At 45.5% G+C, this 18,035-nt stretch overlaps 1 protein-coding gene across 1 annotated transcript in view; it reads left to right on the forward strand.

Moving 5' to 3' along the window:
* The window catches only part of RAD54L (RAD54 like), a 19,730-nt gene continuing 1,695 nt past the window's right edge, over positions 1 to 18,035 (forward strand). The window contains exons 1-17 of the mRNA XM_074596671.1: positions 1 to 96; positions 200 to 286; positions 1,258 to 1,377; positions 2,107 to 2,167; positions 3,931 to 4,066; positions 4,857 to 4,926; positions 7,331 to 7,619; positions 8,086 to 8,210; positions 10,065 to 10,215; positions 12,118 to 12,244; positions 14,351 to 14,425; positions 14,859 to 14,989; positions 15,100 to 15,210; positions 15,355 to 15,478; positions 15,797 to 15,875; positions 15,983 to 16,162; positions 17,499 to 17,662. Coding sequence (XP_074452772.1) covers positions 94 to 96; positions 200 to 286; positions 1,258 to 1,377; positions 2,107 to 2,167; positions 3,931 to 4,066; positions 4,857 to 4,926; positions 7,331 to 7,619; positions 8,086 to 8,210; positions 10,065 to 10,215; positions 12,118 to 12,244; positions 14,351 to 14,425; positions 14,859 to 14,989; positions 15,100 to 15,210; positions 15,355 to 15,478; positions 15,797 to 15,875; positions 15,983 to 16,162; positions 17,499 to 17,662 — 2,033 coding nt within the window. The 5' untranslated portion in view covers positions 1 to 93. The remainder of the gene's footprint in view (positions 97 to 199; positions 287 to 1,257; positions 1,378 to 2,106; positions 2,168 to 3,930; positions 4,067 to 4,856; positions 4,927 to 7,330; positions 7,620 to 8,085; positions 8,211 to 10,064; positions 10,216 to 12,117; positions 12,245 to 14,350; positions 14,426 to 14,858; positions 14,990 to 15,099; positions 15,211 to 15,354; positions 15,479 to 15,796; positions 15,876 to 15,982; positions 16,163 to 17,498; positions 17,663 to 18,035) is intronic.

Here is an 18,035-nt window from a genome sequence, read left to right on the forward strand (position 1 = left end):
GGGCGGAGCGTTTCCCGCCTCCCGCCCGGCGCGCGCGAACCGGTCGGCCCGTGGGACGTTACCGCTTACCCCCTCCCCGTTCCTCGTGAGGCGATGGTGAGTGAGGGGCGGGCGGGGGGCGCCGGGCCGCGCCGCGGGGTTACCGGGCTTCCCTCGGCTCCGGCGCCCCCTCAGAGTGTATCCTGTGCCCCTTTTCCAGAGGAGGAGCCTGGCCCCCAGCCAGCTGGCGAAGAGGAAGGCGGGCGAGGAGGAGGAGGAGGAAGAAGGGGGCCGGCACCCCCCGAAGGTGAGCGAGGGAACCCGGGACATGGAGGCCGCGGCCCGGTGGGTCGCCCGGAGCCTCTCCAGCCATGGCGGGTGTGAGGGGGGATGCGGTGCTTGGTCAGTTCCTGGTGCCTCATGGGAGGTTGTTATTGCCCCCCGACTGCTGGGGGTCGCGGATCGGGCCCCGAGTTTATGCTGTTTTCAGCAGCTGGGGAGAAAACTTTTGTCTGGGCACGCAGTTAGTAGAATAACTTCGTTGTGTGCAGGTGATGTGTTGTGGCTATGGAAAAACTGTCCCTGGGATTGCTTCCGACTGTTTTGTGACAGGGATGGTAGCTGGGAATAGACGGGTATTTAAGCTAAAGCAGAGTATTATGATGCTGTGTTATATGTCATACGAGTCAAAGAGTCTCACGTAGTGCTTTCTGTGTTAAATCCCTTTTTCTATGCCAGCATGTGGGTTAAGACCATGCCTCAATCTGAAGAGGACTGTGTTAAATGAGGAAACAGATCAATGACTTATTTATTGTCATGCTTTGCTAAGCATTTGAAATTTAGGTTTCAGTGTGAAGCCTTTCACCTGCATAACAACAGATGCTGTGGGAACCTCTGGGGACTTTCATATAATTTGTTCCATGCTGTTGATCCTTCCTTTTTCTTTTTTCTTCTGCTTTTTTTTTTGGGGGGGGTGGGAGGGGGCACAAATCTTAGTATGGACAAGGTTGGAAGGTGGTAGCTATTTTCATAATTAGGAAAGGAAAATTAAAGTAGCCCTTATGCAGGTTAAACTTTAGGGCATGGTGATCTCGGTGTTATTGCTGGCTCTGTCCTTTGACAGCGGAGGTGAATAATGATTGGGTCTGTTTGGAGATGCTCAGCTGGCTGGGTGGATTGTCTGTGTGGTTAGGTGCTTACTGAGTGTGACAGCAATGCATCTATCTTCTGGTCTCACCAGATACCCCTGAGTTGTTTTGTTTTGATTTGGTTTTTCAGGCTCGGAAGAGACAGAAGCCAGTCAGTGAGACTGAGAGTGGAGAATGTTACAGATCACCTTTCCGGAAACCCTTGGCTCAGTTGACCAACAGACCTCACTGCCTTGATAGCAGTCAACATGTAAGTGGGTGTTACTGCTGGCACACCGTAGCAGGTGGATTGCATATGGAGCATCAAGGGAATCCAAATGCTTCCATGGACCTGTTTAATCAGAGGTGTTATGGAAGTGCCACACACACACAGGAGACCTTTTGCCAGCTCCAACGATTTAATGTTGAAGGAAGTGTGGTGGGGAAACTTTCTACAATGGCAATCCTGAATAAAAGAGTTCTGTGGAGTCTAGGTGAAGGACAGTGCCCAGGGATGTGGGTAGCTTTCCACACAGATGTCTCAAGTGCTCTTTGGTTGCGCAGTTCTCTCTGGGCTTCCACTCATGGAGACTGGCTGGGTGCTTGCTGATCTGGCACAGATGTTTCCACAATGGTAACTTAGCTCCGTTGTAGGAAATTGCCTGACTGAATTACCAAGGCAGGGGGAAGCAATAGTGTTTAAAGAAGTGAATAATGCCAGTGGATTTAAGAAGATGGGAGTTTTGAAAAATCAATTTCACGCATTAGAAAACCCAAAGGAAAATAGTCTTTCAAAACAGTGTTGGTGGGGGGAATTGTGCTGGTTTGTTACTTTCTTCCTTTTTGGATATTCTTGAAAATAGTTGAAGCTTGGGTAGATTGAGTAGAGGGACTCTGAGTACTTGGCAAAATTGAGTTCTTAAAAAATGTTCTGGGCATGCCTTCTTGAGCAATCTCTGATTTCAGACTTCTTAAGCGTGTTTTCTTTCTGAATTCCTAGGAGGCTTTTATCCGCAGCATTTTGTCCAAACCCTTCAAAGTCCCCATTCCAAATTATAAAGGTAAGATGAGGAGGTTTAAGGATTGTCTGTGTTGACTGACTCGGGTAAAATAGATGATGCTCAGGCCTGTCAAATGTATCTGTGGGGATTATTGTTATTTTTTGCAATGATGCATATGTTCCAGAAATCCTGACTTAATTCCAAAAGAAAAATACTGGCACATTAGCAAAGTCTTCATATTTCTTACTAGTGTTTAGTTTGGATAATCCTACACTTCAGAATTGGATTTTGTATTCTTACTGCTATGTATTTGATGTAGTGCCAGAAGATTGTGCACCATATCACAAATACAAAAGCAAGATGAATTCCAAGCGATGAAGGTTTACCATCTAAATAATACCCTAATGGTACTAACAGACAGAAGGCTGTAGGTGAAAAAGATAGTATGTGCCAGTTTTCTTTCTACTTGGCTTGGTGTGTTGAATCTCAAGGTGATCTTCAAAGCAAGGTAGTTTTGAAGTTCAAAGCCTCGGCTGGTTTGAATCAGTGAAACACAAGATCTCAGAAACAAATGGGTCTGTTCTTGTCCCCTTCTTCCCCTTCACCCTCCAGCTGAAAAATTCAAATGCAGGTCAGCCAGTCTCACTGAAACTTTAGTTATAAAAATATGCCTGTAGTCAGACACTGACTATTAAATGATAAACCCCAAAAGAGTGGAAAAGCAGATTTTTCAGGAGGCTGAAACTGAACTGTAGCTGGGGAAGCTGCTTTCTGTGGCTGTTATCTTCCTCTCTTAATTGGGAGATGAGGTTGTTTCATGTGCTCTTTTCTTGGTGTGCACGCACTATCGCCTTGGCTTGTAATACACTGTCGTTTTGCAAGGAGCTTTGGCAAGCAGGGGGCAAGTTGACCCTGCTTGAATCTTTCCCAAGCAAAATCAATCCTGGGAGCACAGTTGCCTGAGTTTTGATCGGAAAAGGGATCTCTGTGCATGTTCTTTTTATATTCATCCCCATTCTAAAACTGTGACTTTAAAAGATAATACTTGGAAAAGGGACTTATCTTTGGTTTCTGTTCTTCACAGAAATTGGCTCCAAGGCCAAACGTCTACTATTGTTCAGCAGAGAGAAAATAATACCTTAGAGTAGGTAATGGCAGCATGGTGCTAGCTATGATACAGTAAAACTTCATCTGTGTTAAAGATCAATTCTGGACTTTAATAAAAGATACAACTCTGGCTAAGTCAAGGTCAGGTGATCCAAAAAGAGGATTTGATTCAATATATACTATGTATGTTGAGAACATATTTAGTGAGCTGCTGAGGCGTACATTCTGGAATCCTGCTTGCTTTTAGAAAACAAAAACAACCCCCTTTGGGTCCTAGGAGTAGCTCTGATGCCCAAGAGACAGCTGAGGGAGACGTTGTGCCTGCTTATGGTTGATGCTGGTGGCACAGGTCAGGGATGAAGCAGTCGGTCACCTTGCAAGACAGCTTGTACTGTTCTGTGCCAGTATATATGGCACCTGCTGCACCCAGTCATACCCATTTTGGTGCACCCAATGTGGTGGGCAGTGCCATTGCTCCATCTTTGCCTCTGCTCCTTCATTGTATTCTTTTTTGACACAGAGCTACTCTGTGTGCTGGCAGAGTGCTGCCAAACAACTGCCCTGCGTGGGTTTGCTGTCAGCACCAGCTGTGCCTGCATCTCCACTCCAGCACCCAATTAATTCACTGTTCCTAAACGTAATCAGATGCTTCTGCAGGGCTCTGCTTTCTTCCAGGAAGAAGTTGTTCTTTGAGTCGTGCCTTTGTTTGCTTTCAGGGCCGCTGGGCTTGCGCGCGCTGGGTGTCAAACGGGCAGGGCTGAGGAGTCCGCTCCATGACCCTTTTGAGGAAGGAGCTCTGGTTCTGTATGAGCCCCCGCTGCTGAGTGCCCACGACCAGCTGAAAATAGACAAGTGAGTCATCACCTGGCACAAATGGTTCAGCACTGACCTCCTTGTATGTGTAGGTTTGTGTGCTTTCTTCCCAAATGTGTCTGAGCTGGGGTCTGAACATCAAGGGAAGTTTGGTTCCAAGTATTCCACCTCTGAATTGTTACAGGTATGGTAGCAATTAAAGAAGGAATGTATCCATGCTGGATTGTTTGTGTTCTTCCACAGGTTGTTTCATCTCCCACTCATCAATAACTTAAACCTGTTGCAGGCGAGGAGGATGCACACGTGGAGAAGCTGCTTAGAAAATCTTAATGGCTTAGTCGTTAGTCAGGAAACATCAGCATCTAGGGACATGCAAAACAAGATGACTGACAGCCAAATTTTAAGCTGCCTAAAGTTTTTATTCTGAAGTAGTTTCTTTTGTGCTGTTGTTATAACTTAAAAGGGCTGTCGGCTGGATCTTCATGGGCAGAGAATGGGGTTCCTGTCTCCAGTAATGCAGTTACAATATTGTTACTGAAACAAGAAAAATAAGAATGACTTTTTAACTGTCTCTCTGAACCACATTCTGCCCTTGTTTTAGCCACAGCCCAAATGCATGGTTTCACTGATGTTTTAGATTGTAGATCAGGCCCCTGTGACTTCATTCTCAAAAATGAATTAATCCATTTTTCCTTTGCTTGTTGGCAGTTGCTTCCCTCATGCCATTGGGGAGTCCTCAGTATAGCAGTGAGATTTTTAAAAAAAACTAAACATGTGCTGTGCTGAGTTCATTAATCACACTGTCTTCTTCCTTGACTGCCTCCTGCAGGGACAAAGCACCTGTCCATGTTGTGGTGGATCCTGTCCTCAGCCGTGTTCTACGGCCCCATCAGAGAGAAGTAAGTTTTCCATTGGGACCTGAGAGTATGCCTGGAGAACTTGCAGCATTTCAAAAAGCTGCAGTTCCTCTGCTGGAATTGTTACCCACCAGCTGTGAGGTCTACATAGACCTCACAGACCAACAGTCTGTGACAGTCTGACAGGCTCTAGTCCGTTGCAAATGCAAAGTGAAATATTTGTTTTAACCATCCTCTTAGAGGCCTGAATGCTGCAAATATTCTCTGTCCCATGTTAAGCAAGAGGACATGCTGGGAGTATTACAATAGTCCTGTTTGTCCTTAAAAATGTGGAATTTTACTACTTTCTTGTGGGTAAGAACTTTCTCTTCACTTGCCTCTGATGTAGCAGGGTCAGGGCATTCCCAGCCTAAACATGATGCAGGTGTGTTCTCTGTGTTTGTAGATCAGGTCAGCTGATAGTGGAAACTGAGGTGTTTCTGTGACCATTGTGCACTTGTTGCACAGGTCTAGGAAAGCATTTGAACTTGTGTCACCAGGCTACTTTAGGAAAAGAGCAGATTCTGCAGGGAGATGGGATCTTGCAGAGTCAGGGCCGAAAGTCCAGCCTTTACTTATGTTGAAGTCTGGGAGGTGTAGCTCTGCTGAGTGGAACTCAGTGTGGAAGGTGATGGGATATAGTTTCAATAAATTGTGTTGCAGACCAGTCTCAAGTTGGGCAGAGCAGACTATCCACCACTGTGTTTTGCTGGTCAGCAGAATTAATTTGATCCGCAGTCTTTGAGCCAGGAAATACTGAAGCTCTTCTTTCTGGTACCGTGGTTCACAACACAGCATGGAGTAGATTCCCACTTCATTGTGTTTTATTCAGAGGCTACCCTTTGTAGGTGTGAGCTGTCCATGACCTACGTAGACTTGGAATTCACCAGTGGAGAGTGCTGAAAAACATTTTATGTTGTAAATACGTACAACATCACAATATTGAAACAGTGTGTACTAATCTCCAAATATCTAACATAGGTATCTGCTCAGTTTGAAGTTCATCACAGATTCGGTATATTATCATTTAAGCCTAGAGGCAGCACAGATGGAAACTGCGATTGCTGATCTTGCAGGCTAAGCAGGTCTAGCCAAATGTGTTCCTGCATGGGAGATCTTCAGATGGCTCTAAGAGTGCCGCAAGCTGCTCAGAGCTTGTACTTTTATCTCAGAGTTGGTACTGAACCTGTGACCCAGTGCAAGGCTTGTCTCTAGCTACATAGCTGGAGGCACTCTGTTTTTGGGTAAGATACTGACTGCTGGTGCTTTTGTCAAATAATGATAGTTATGTTGGTGTCCTAGGCACACTGTCTGTTTTTTGACAGCTAGATACCTCTGATAAAGAAGTCTTTGTTCTAGTTTGACTAATAAGTCTTTGCCTGCTAAGAATCCTGTCCTGCTTTATTCAAGTGATGCTCCCAGACTGTTGTACAGCTTCGCTCTGTCTTTGTCTTGTCTTTTGCCCAGTTGCTGGGAGGTTACCGGGCTGGATCCCAGCCAAATGCACTCTTTTAGTCAGTAATGTATTTCATAATTGTTCAACTGGCTTAAATACACTTCATTAACCTGTTGTTAAGGGCCTAAGAAAGAAAGAAAAGGACTTGAAAGTGCAAGTGTAGGTAGGTGCTTGGAGCACAGAGGGGTGAATTTGTCCAGGTGTGTTTAGGTTGCGTCCCTAATTCCCTGCCCCGTTGACACAATGCAGGAGTTTGTGTGTTCCCAGCACAATGCCCTAATTTTCTCTGACTCTCTGTCATCACATGATAGAGGAACATTTTGCAGAGTCTCTCTCTCTCTCTTCCCCGCCCCTCCCTGCCCCGCCTTTTATCTGTCTTGGTGATGTGTCACAGCCTAATGCAGGGCTGAACTCTTCTCCCACCGTGTGACGTGGGCTATAACCTCAGCCCTGTGTCTTCTCTGAAGTTAAATCTGCTTTGGACTTTGAGTACACAGGTGAGTCATTGCACTTCTAGGCAGAAGCAATGAGGGTGTTCTTGCGGTTAATCAGGCAGCAGAAACAATTCTGCTCCCTGTATGATTCTGTGTTTTTAAAACTATCTGAGTGTTGTTAAGATGATTAACCTGTTTGCAGTGATTGATACAGGTTAGCTGATGGCCTGGGCCTATGTAATGCAGCCAAGGGTAGAAATTTCTGGAAATTCGTGTCAGGAAGCTGGTTATAATTGTAGTAAGATTTCATGCATATTATGAGGTACGTGTTGGCACCAGTAATGTTGTTCCAAACCAGATGTGTCTCGGGTGATTTCCCTCTGTTTCATTAGAACATTGCATGTCTCCCAGGATGTGCTACACAGTTTGTTGTACTATCAGTCCTGTGCATTGCAGTAATGAAGCTGTCATTCTGGTGATGTCCCCCTCCTGCTCTGAGAGAACAATTTTTTGGCAGGGAGTGAAATTCCTCTGGGACTGTGTGACGAGCCGGCGGATCCCCGGGAGTCATGGCTGTATCATGGCAGACGAAATGGGGCTGGGCAAAACCCTGCAGTGCATCACACTCATGTGGACACTTCTCCGGCAAAGTCCAGACTGCAAGCCTGAAATAGAGAAAGCCATGGTGGTGTCTCCCTCCAGCCTGGTCAGAAACTGGTACAATGAAGTAGAGAAATGGCTGGGGGGAAGGATCCAGCCCCTGGCCATTGATGGAGGCTCCAAAGAGGAGATTGACCGTAAACTAGGTACAGAATGTTTGCAAATGGTGTGGTTGGCTGGCTTAGGTCAAAATCTTGCATTGGAAGAAGCCTGCAGCAGTTCATGTGAACATCTGAGCTGTTATTAGAGCTCTGGAGACTGAAAGTCTCTTCACTAACATGTTTAGATCAGGCCATTGCATGTTTGGTAATAGTTGATATTTTGGAATAATCAAGTCCAGTCATGTGCTTAAGTTAGGGCAGTCTGTGTGCCTCTTTTTTGCTCCAGCCGGATGCCAGGAAAGGAGTGGTCAAAGGTGGGAGTAGGATGGAAATGGGGACAGTCGGGGGGAAGGGAGCATGGGTATAAGGGTTTGGAAGGGATGCTACAGAGTACTTGAAACAGACAGGTTTTCCTAGATTTTTAAGGTAGAAGTTTTGACTACAGAGCTTGAACTCTTTTCTACATGTTTTACTCATCCCTCTTTTACCTTTTCCCCCTTTCCACCTGCAGTTGGCTTTATGAACCAGCGTGGCCTGCGAGTGCCTTCACCCATCCTGATCATCTCCTATGAGACCTTCCGACTCCATGCCGAGGCATTACAGAAGGGCAGTGTTGGACTGGTCATATGTGATGAGGTACAGGGGAATCTTTAAGGAGAATCTGTTCCTGATATTTTCTTAAGATCTGTGTAAAACTGGTTCTGTTTTCTTAAAAGAGGGGAGGTCAGTGGGAGACAAGGTTTAGCTGTGAACAGCACCCATTCTGGTGCTTGAGAGACTCTGGGTAACCAGCTCACCCGTACCAGGTGAGCCTGAACAAGAGGGGGTGTTTTCAGGAGCTACCAAGAAGAAAAAATCCAGGGGGTGGTAACTGGCTACTTTGTAGGTCCCTGGCAGGGTGGGGGCACCTACTAGGGCCCTCTTGATGCCAAATATGTAGCAGAAAGGAGGTCCACTGCCTGTCTCTGACCCTGAAAGAGGCCTAACTCGGTTGGGATGGTAGTGCCCTGGCTCACTGATCTGGTTTTCCTCTGTTTGTGTCTGTCTGTGCTAAAGCGAGAAGTAACTTTCTGTTTGGCCTGGCCTTATGTTCTGCCTGGTAATTTTTAGCATGGCTCTGTTCTGAGCAAGAGATTGGGATGGAGACTCCTGAGGTCTCTCCCAACCTAAACGATTCTGTGACTCAGTGTGCTCTTGTGTGTGGTGTTGGCTGCTGTCAGCCGTTTTATCTGGCCATCTTATTCTGTGCTTGTGGGGGAGTTTGAAGGGCACTCCCATGGCAGGACCCTCTTTCCCTCTCTGTAGCTTCCTGCTTGGGGGAGAGGTAGGAGAGCTGGATGAGGAATTACCTCACGTGCTGCTTGTTCAAGAAGAGACAGACCTGGCTTGACTCCCTGCCCGCTAACTGCTGGATCTAGCTTTGCCAAGCTTGGGCTGTCAAGCTCTGCTTTCACATGGCTGATATTGAGTTGTTTTTTCATTTATTGTTCTGTATTTGTGATTATAGGTAGTGAAAGCCAGAGATGCTCTGAGGGACAAAATAAAACAAATGCCCTTTGCCTCCTCGAAACAATTAATCTGGGGGCCTCAGCCACTGTTGAGGTGTCCTCTGCTGCCAGTTAGAGTGGTTTTATTAAATAGCGGTGCCACCCAGTGGTTTGGGTTTGTATTTGCTAGAACAGTGCTGAGAGGAGCTTAAAAAGAGCAAGCATCCTCACAAGTTTAACTGCCGTCCGTCCACCTTTTATTTACTGAGTCTGTGCGTGCCTACACCTCTTGATGCCTCTGGGATGGGTCCAGCAGCTAGGGATGCTGGGAATGCAGGTCCTTGGCCTTGTGTCTTCCATGTGTTCCCGATAAATACTCTGCTCTGCAGTGGTCTGACACTTGTAAAAAGCACCTCATCACTTATGCTTTGTCCTACAGCATAGTACTCGGATGCTAATAAAGTTGCTTTTCCCAGGCATGGGAGATGGGGCCTGTATTCAGATTACCACTGTAAGAGGTGCAGAACCTCTCTTTATTAGTATGCAACAGCCTGGCCGTCCTGGATATAGGTGGTCTGAACGGCTTGTGATCTTGACCTTGGGTGATGCAGTGTTACTGGTCCAGAGTGCAATGCCTAGTGTTCGTAGCTGAAAATGTCCCCATCTTTGAACAGGAAACAGCTCTTATAGTTAAACCATGTGGTGGTTGTTAGTTTCATGGTAGGCCCTCTTGCCTGGGTGTGACTCAGATGTTCCCGGTCTGGGAAGGTTGTAACATCACGTTTCCTCACGTAATGGCTTCCCACCAGATTCTTGCCTTTGAAAGAAGCATGTTGCAACAGTTGAATGTACATACAACACTTACAAGGAATGTCCACTACAAGGAATGGGAAAAGTGGTGAGATGGCTTGTGGGAGAAGTGGTATATCAGTGTTGATGAGGATCTCAAATCCAGTAGCCTTGATGGGAAGCGGTTTGATCAGCTTCATTCCTTTTTTCAAAGGGCCATAGACTGAAGAACTCCGAAAACCAAACATACCAGGCTCTCAACAGCTTAAATACACCTCGACGAGTCCTTATCTCAGGCACCCCCATTCAGAATGACCTGCTTGAATATTTCAGCCTGGTACACTTCGTCAATTCAGGCATCCTAGGTAAGCTGTGAATGTGTGAGAGGCATGGGGTGGGGGGAAGTTGCTGGCAAGGCCTCCTCTAGCTGCCAGTGCCAGTGAAAGCAGCAGTGAAGATATTAATGGGAGGAAAGGTCACATGCAGGTTGGAAACTTACTCTCCTTCAGTTTGTATCCAGGAAGTCTAGATTAGGGTGCCCTGTTCTAGAAGCTGTGTATCATCAGAGGTCTGTTCCAAGAAGATTGTAATTTAAAGTATACCACTCTGACAGGTGTTTTGGAAGGGGAAATAATTATGAAGGTAAAATGAGTATATAATCCTGAGTGCTACATGGCTGATCTTGCGTACCAATACTGGTCAGCCAAAACGTCCACCTAGGCTAGGAGCTTCTCTGACAATAAGCCCTTGGAGATACTGCAGGAGTTGCTGGGCAGGAAGAGTCGGTTCATAATGGTACTTCCCACAACACTCCCAGGCTATAGCAAAATCAGAAATCGAATCAAGAATGATGTCTTTGTAGGAGAGGAGGGTTTGACATGACGTGCTCTCTGTGTTGAGTACAGAGGCAGCCTGGGAGATGGCTTTTCCCTGCTCTCTCCCTCGTATCCTTCTGGCACAGGAGGTTGAAGTGACTGGTGCAAGGCAGAATGTTATACCTTGTGCCAGAGTTAGGCAACAAAGCCCGAATTGCTGGTGCTCTGCAACCCACTTTCAGATAATCTGAGAGAAAGCTGACGGTGATGTCTAGCATTTGGAGTTAAGACTGCTCTTGATTTTTAAGGCAAGGAAGGCCTGTAAATATGGAGTTAACCTCATCTCAGATAGAAAGAAAAGAGTCTGGAGGGAGAGATGCTGATTAGTGTGAGTTTTCAGGATCAGACACCTTCTACAATTGCTGGTGTAGCAGACTGAAATGTTCTGTCTCTGGCTCCTATGCTCTACTTATGTCTGCAAGCTCTTTTTTCACTTTAAAAGCAAAGTAGTCTTTGCATCCTCTCCTGCATCACTGGGTCAGGAGCAGATCTGCTGCTTTCCAGTGTGGAACAGCTTGTCTTTGTCAAGAGAGGTCATTTTTTTTCTGTCAAGGAGTGAAAATAAAACAATCTGTAAATCATTTCCTTGTTGCTGTAACTCATCACCTGTGTTTGTCTCGGATTGTTGGGCATCCAGTCCAAGAGGCTTCTCATTGATTCTAGTGCACGCACAACTCTAGTTAAACACCATTCATCAGATTATTAGTCTTACAAGCATCATTTGGGCTTTATCTTTTTCCGTTCATCTGTTCTGCCCCCAGGATTTCTCAAGGAAAGAATGGGATGGGGTGGTAGATGTTCTACATCTGCTTTTTCCATGTGCTTCAATTTTGGGTAGTTATTACAGGAAGCTGATGTGATTTCCCCTGCCCCCTTGACCTGTACTTTGGGCAAGGCTAGCCTCCCTGTACTTCCAGTTCGTTCTGTCTGAGATAAGGTTAATAACTACTGCCGACAAAGCTGTGTGCATGCAGTAGTCATTTTTCCCACTTTCAGCCTGTCACCAGTAATAAGCAACTGATTACAGATAATTTTGGAACAGGCACACGTAATTCCTGTGCTGCTGTTTGCAAGGACAAAATCTGATAGTAAAAGCATAGCTGGAATGTAAGCATAAACAGTACATGTCTGACTGGACTCAGGTTTAACTAAAACTGTATGACCTTTGTCAGTGCATTGTTGTTGGAGTACAAAATTATTTTCTGTTGTACAGATTTGCCTGCCTTGTTTGAATCTCTTCTGGCTAGAAAGGAAAACAAATCATACTGACAGGGCAAGAATTTGTTTTATCTGCTGGGCCCCCTTGCTTTTGGTGTGATAACTGAGGTTGCGGGGTACTGATGAAAGCTTATTTGGTAGTAGTTGTCACCTTTTCATTTCTGTTTTGTGCAGGTACTGCACAGGAATTTAAAAGACACTTTGAAATTCCCATCTTAAAAGGCAGAGACGCGGATGCAAGTGAAGCTGAGCGACACAAAGGAGAAGAGAGGCTTAAAGAGCTGATCAGCATTGTGAACAGGTGAACTTCATCCCTCTTCTCTTTGCAGAGCTTTTGCATAAACCCCGGGTGTACACTGGTATCTTTACAAATTACAGTTGTAGCTGTAATGAATTCTTTTGCCAGTTACATCTATTCAGCTAGGGATTGTGCAAGTATTTATTGCCTAAGAAATCTACATAGCGTGTAGCTTTAGTCTGAAAAATAGCACATTAACATGGCACAGTTAGCTGCAGCCACCTCCAAGTAAATGTGCTCAGATACTGAATCATGATTTGACTCTTGTATTTCTGTTTTCTCCTGGGGTCTGAATAGTCAGGCAGCATCCTTTTATTTGTGTTAACATAACTACAGTGTAGACTGGGTCAGACTTGAGATCCATCCAGCCTAGATGTCGAGTGGCAGACAGAATGAGTGTAAGGAACGTTGTTTAGTTCTGCTGTTGATTGCCCAAGTCACAAAAGGGTCCAGCTCGCACTTTCATAGCTGTATTGGCTCTGTAGGGCTAGTGGGATTAGACTGGTGTCAGAGATGTGACTTGATCCTAAGAAGCACCTCTGTGATGTAAAATGCTGTCTTATTTCTCTTTGGTTGATTTTGGGTATTTATTTAAACTTGGTTTCTTTTCTGTTTGTGAATACAACCAATTTATTCACATCTGCTGGCAATTGCTTGTCTCTATAAGAACTCTTACTAGAGACTCTTTCGAATTCTCAGCATTGCTGGTGTCTTCATTTCTTTTTCTTAATCTGAACTTTTTCAACCATCACGAATGTAATCCTGCAGTTCATAGTCATGGTAAATTGAATTTCACACTGAGTACAGCCTCACTACAGAGACAGCCCTGACCTTGACTCAGGTCAGCTTGCAGAAGCCTAAGAGAAAGGAAAGGTTGGGAGAAGAAGAGCTTATTCTTTCTTGAAGTGCATTTCTTTTTATAGTTGATGGAAAAGTGGTGTAAAAGTGTGTTCAGGAATGCTTGTGCCTCGCTGTGTTGAGGTCTCTGTCCTTTATTGTGCAACAGTCATGATACATAAATAGGGAAGGTGAAACACATAAGTAATAATAGATGAATTGGTTGAATTTGGTAGGAATTACAAATGAAGCAGTGATGCAAAGATATGTGGAATCATAGGTGTAAGGCTGGGACCCTGGTGAAGGTGTCTAATCCATCTTGCTGTCCCAAGTTAGAAGGTGTTAGATCTAAATCATCCCTTACTTAACCCCCACTCAGCCCTGAAAACAAATTCCCCAGGACAGCTTTTCCAGGGCATCACTGTCTTTGCAGTTAGAAAATGCTCTTAATGTGTAACATAAATCTTCCTTATTGCAGTTTAAGCCTGTTACTTTTCATCCTACTGCTTGTGGGTTTGGAGACCAGATTATTCCTTTCTTTAGCAGCCTTTGACAGATTTTGGGGCTGTCATATATCCCTGCTGTCTTTCTTCTATAGGTTTCATAACATCATATTTTCAATGTTTCCTGGCAGAACTGGGTTTCTGCACCTCTCTCTTATTCTGGTTGCTCAGTTCAGCACTTTTTATAGTCCATTCCTTCTTTTCTAAAATGTGGTAGAACTGTTCCATGGGGCATTTCTGGAGCCCCAAAGGATATATGCCTTTGGCTGAAATCTAGTGCCAGACAATGAACCCATCTTTGCTGAGGGTGGCTACTAAGTTATTACTTGGGAGCCGCCTGCTTGTACTTTGAGTTATGTCCATAGTGTGTGGTGGTTAAATCCTGTCCATGTTTGCTGTCCATGCCACCAGTCTGTTGTGGCTCAAGTTGAGAATGCTGTTGGTAGTCTGAAGAAGAGCTGAGTTTCTCTTGTAAGGAACTGGGCCCTGTTAGGTGAGATCATGCCTGATCTCTCCATGTTTCATGAACCAACTTTGGAAGCCTCACAAAGACAGGGGGTTGTATTGGGCTCTGTAGCATGGGCTGACAGAGCCTCTTAGCATGGCTTAATGTGGATGGTGGGCATCTGGCCTTTGGCATGTGTTGGACTGTCACAGACTTTTGCAGATTAGATATCAAAGGGATTTGTGTTGAGTTTGTGAGGAATAATAGTGATAAAACAGGGTTTTGATGTCATCCAAGCACTGATCTTAATTTCTGCCCCTGCAGGTGTTTAATCCGAAGAACTTCGGACATCCTCTCCAAATACCTGCCGGTGAAGATTGAGCAGGTGGTCTGCTGCAGGTACCAAAAAGCTTGTACTGTGCCTAGGAAAAGGGAGAGAGGAAGGAAAATCTTGTACTGTCCCTCAGTGCTTATGATGACTGCATCCTTCTAGGAAAGACATTGTAGCCATTGGCGATACGTTGTTTTTCCTCCTGAAACAGGGATGGACAACCTACACCTGGTCCTTCTGCCAGCCAGCTGGCATGCTCCGGGCAGCTGTGTACAGCAGAGCCCTGGGCTGTGCAGAGTATCTGCAAGGTTCTCTTCTTCCAGCTCTGGGCTGAGATATCAATGCTGTACCACCAGCTTCAGAGGCAGTTCTAGGCTGTCTGTGCTATAGCTTAAAAAATTGAACACTGGAGATAAAAGGAATGCACTGTGTAGATGGAGAAGGAAGACTAAGATTGTTCTAGGGGCACGCTGAGACTTCAGAGTTCCTGTTCTGTTTCAGGCTGACACCTCTGCAGGCTGAGCTGTACAAGAACTTCCTGAAGCAAGCCAAGCCGGTGGAGGAGCTGAAGGAGGGCAAAATCAGTGTGTCCTCTCTCTCTTCCATCACTTCCCTGAAGAAGCTCTGCAATCGTGAGTTATTCCACTCGTGCAGTGGGTTTGGGTTTTGCACTGTAGTTTGTGTTTTTTTTCTTTTGGTGTCTCCTGTGCACTCCACAGTCTGAGGTCTGTTTGTCCTCCAGACCCTGCTCTTATCCATGATAAGTGTGTAGAAGAGGAAGAAGGTTTTATGGGAGCCCTGGACTTGTTCCCTGCTGGCTACAGCACCAAATCCGTGGAGCCCCAGCTTTCAGGTACTGTAGAACTCAACAGTACAAATGTGCTGCCGAAGACGGGCAACCATGAGACTGTATTTAGCATCTTATCAAGTGCCCTTCCAAGGTCTGGAATTTGGGAACTTCTGCTTTAGCTTTCTTCTTTCTTTCCTTTTTATACAGGAAAGATGCTGGTTTTGGACTACATCCTTGCTGTTACAAAAAGCACCAGTAATGACAAGGTGGTTCTAGTGTCTAACTACACTCAGACACTGGACCTATTTGAAAAGCTCTGCAGGAACAGAAGGTTTGTCTTTGGGCTTCATTTGTTTAAACCTACAAGACTGTACTTGCAGCCTACACTGTAAAAAAGAAAATGGTTATTTTTAAAGTTTCTATCAGCAGGAGCTTGTGATCTCTCTTTTACCTCAGATGTTCCTGAACTGGAACTAATGTGGCTTGCGCTTTGGCTACTGGGGTCACCCCACAGAAAAGCTCTGGCCCTCTGCAAAATCTCCTAAAACCCAGGCGCTTGTTATACAAAGCTGTGAAAGATTTTTCTCTTTCAAGAAGGATGCTCTAAAGGTTGCAGCAGTCTGATTGTAGTAAATCCTGTATATTCTAGGTATTTATATGTCCGGCTGGATGGCACCATGTCCATTAAAAAGAGAGCAAAGATTGTGGAGCGATTCAACAGCCCCTCAGTGAGTAGAACCTGCCAGATGTGAGCAGCTATCTTGCTGGTTCTGAATGCTGTGAGTAAAAGTATGGCTGCCTCTGTAGTTTAATCCAAGCCTGCCTTTTTCCACAGAGCCCTGAGTTTATCTTCATGTTAAGCAGCAAAGCAGGTGGCTGTGGTTTGAATTTGATCGGGGCTAACAGACTGGTTATGTTCGACCCGGACTGGAATCCAGCTAATGATGAGCAGGCCATGGCTCGTGTGTGGCGGGATGGCCAGAAGAAGACATGCTACATCTATCGACTGCTTTCAGTGAGTCTTACTCTTCTTGCCTGCTCAACATGGAGTTCTTGGTGCCAGCCCAGACTGCAGCTGTTGTGATTGGGACCAGAAGGGGAATTCCCTTTTAGTGGCTAGAACTGATTGGAACATAATTGCTTCCTACTGTTAGATGTGTTGCCATGGAAAACCGTGAAGCTTCAGTCTTGGAATATCATTATTGCAAGCCTTGGTTTCTAATTGTGACTGTTTTCTGAGAAATAGAAATAACTGTGGCTTTCGAGATAAGATATTCTTTTGAAGTCATTTAGGCATCCGACTTTTTAATTTTGTGGGGTGTCTGATGCCAAAGTTGCTGTTTTTCAGTCTGGCTGTAGCCTGTTTTGGTTGGGTGTATGTGTACTTAATAAAACAGCAAGTACATTCCCATAATTACAGCAGCTTTTGGAATGGGGCTACGAGTTAGCGGGTGGGGTAGCTGCTCTGTAAAGGAAAAGCACAAAGCAGAAGCAGACTCGTCTTTTCAGGCTACTGTAACACTTTGTCCAGCAGTGCCGGTAGTGATTACTGCTCAGAAATGTCCCCTCTCTGCCCTTGCTCACCTTCACCTCTCATTAGTTCAGACTGTTGGGTTTTTTGTTTTGGTTTTGTTTTGTTTTGTGTTTTTTGTTTCCGGGTGGTGTTTTTGGTAAGCTTGTGTTCCTTGATCAATTATTATTTTACTTTGACAAAACAGATGTTCTTCGCCCGTCTCTTCCTGAGGTGTTCCACTTTTTTCTCTGACCTGACAAATGTCATACAGATATTTGCTTTTAGCTTTTTGCCTTAAAAATGCAGCATACTGGGCTTCCTGCACATCTGTTCTAGAAGTAGTCATCTCCCTCCAGAGAGTGGGTGGGATTGATCTGTGTGTGGGTGAACCAGCAAATACTGCTGATTTTCATCGTGTCATCCAGGGCTAGCCCTTGTTGCAGTTTTTTGGGAGAGGTTGTGTTTGGGCTGTTTTTTTGACAGGGAGTGGCTATAGCTGCTCATCTCCTTTCCCTTCTTTCCTGTCAGCCCAAACTGGTGCAGTGTGTGAGCTCGAGCTGCAAGTGGCAGCTCCACACCTGCCTCATCCATATCTCTGTCGGACCCACTCCTGTAGCCACAATGAAAGACATGAGAAGCAGAGTTGGGTTAGATCAGTAACCAAACAGGACATGGTTGGAGTGCAGCTAGTAACACTCGGCCTGTCATCCGTACTGGTCTGGCAAGGCATAAATGGTCCTGACAGCTTACTGCCATTTGATCTGTGACACTTTCCCAATGTAGTGCTTCTTTAACACCAGTGTCCCAACTGGGCTTCATCTCTGACTCTCTCCTGTAGACGGGCACCATAGAGGAGAAGATATTCCAGCGCCAGACCCACAAGAAGGCCCTCAGCAGCTGTGTAGTGGATGAAGAGCAGGATGTAGAAAGGCACTTCTCACTCGGGGAGCTGAAGGAGCTCTTCACACTGAATGAGACCACCACCAGTGACACCCATGACAAGTGAGTACACTGAATGGTTAATGGATAGGGTCAGCAAAAAACCCGCTCCACAGTTTGGTCTACTGATTCAGCGGTTCCTCAGGCAGCAGGAGAAAGCTCAGAGAGAGGGAGCCTCAGGTGTCTCTGCTTATGAAGCTGTTACCATCTGGAGTTGAGCACTTCCTTGCTGTCCTCCCTTTTTGTTGTCTTAGAAAAGCTGTGCTGGCTGGACAAGTAAGCAAACTATCTTGTTGCTGCCTGTGTTTGGAGGCTGCGAAATATTGCAGATAATGAAATGAGAAAAATTGATCGGAGTTGTTCAAATTAGTGGAGCCTAACTTGGTCCTGTCTTGCCACCCTCTTTCTGGTGGTCTGCGATCTCCAAATGCTGAGC

Source organism: Larus michahellis, chromosome 8, assembly GCF_964199755.1.
Source record: "Larus michahellis chromosome 8, bLarMic1.1, whole genome shotgun sequence".
Lineage (NCBI taxonomy): Eukaryota > Metazoa > Chordata > Aves > Charadriiformes > Laridae > Larus > Larus michahellis.